Source organism: Microtus ochrogaster, chromosome 8 (assembly GCF_000317375.1).
Source record: "Microtus ochrogaster isolate Prairie Vole_2 chromosome 8, MicOch1.0, whole genome shotgun sequence".
Classification (NCBI taxonomy): Eukaryota; Metazoa; Chordata; class Mammalia; order Rodentia; family Cricetidae; genus Microtus; species Microtus ochrogaster.
Window position 1 is genome coordinate 44,029,907 of NC_022015.1, and position 523 is coordinate 44,030,429.

General features: G+C 27.9%; 1 protein-coding gene across 1 annotated transcript in view; it reads right to left on the reverse strand.

Moving 5' to 3' along the window:
- Window positions 1-369: 369 nt before the first annotated feature.
- LOC102000050 (olfactory receptor 5B17-like) overlaps window positions 370-523 on the reverse strand; it is a 1,593-nt gene continuing 1,439 nt past the window's right edge. Inside the window, exon 2 of the mRNA XM_013348004.1 lies at window positions 370-375. Coding sequence (XP_013203458.1) covers window positions 370-375 — 6 coding nt within the window. The remainder of the gene's footprint in view (window positions 376-523) is intronic.

Genomic DNA, 523 nt, shown 5'->3' on the forward strand with positions numbered 1-523 from the left:
AAACTGGGCATAAAGAAATCTTTTTACTATATTACTATATTTATACTAATATTAAAATAAAACTCACATGATAATTAATCATAGTTTTATTGATCCCAAATTGACATGATTTATTTTCTAGAATTTCCACAATTAATTTATTAATGTAGGAAGTATTTGAGTATCTATGTGAAAGACAATGTATGGAGTACTGAAGATAGAACTCTGAACAAATCATAGCTTGCTTCTGTCACAGTTTAAGAAGAGTTATGAATTCATGAACAAAAATTACATTGATTATTTATTGATTGGTGTTATGAAAGGTACATCAGGCAAAGTATGCACTTGCATTTCGAATATCATGTAGAAGTTTATTGATGCTTCAAAGATCTATTTCTGAAAAGATATTATTTAATTAGCAAACTAAAGATGATAAGGGATTTAGTTTTTGCAAAGATAACTGTAGATGGTAAGATTCTAAGGCAGAGGTATGCTAGAGTTGTCTATGAGTACAAATGATTTAATGTGAATGAAATGGGTAGGA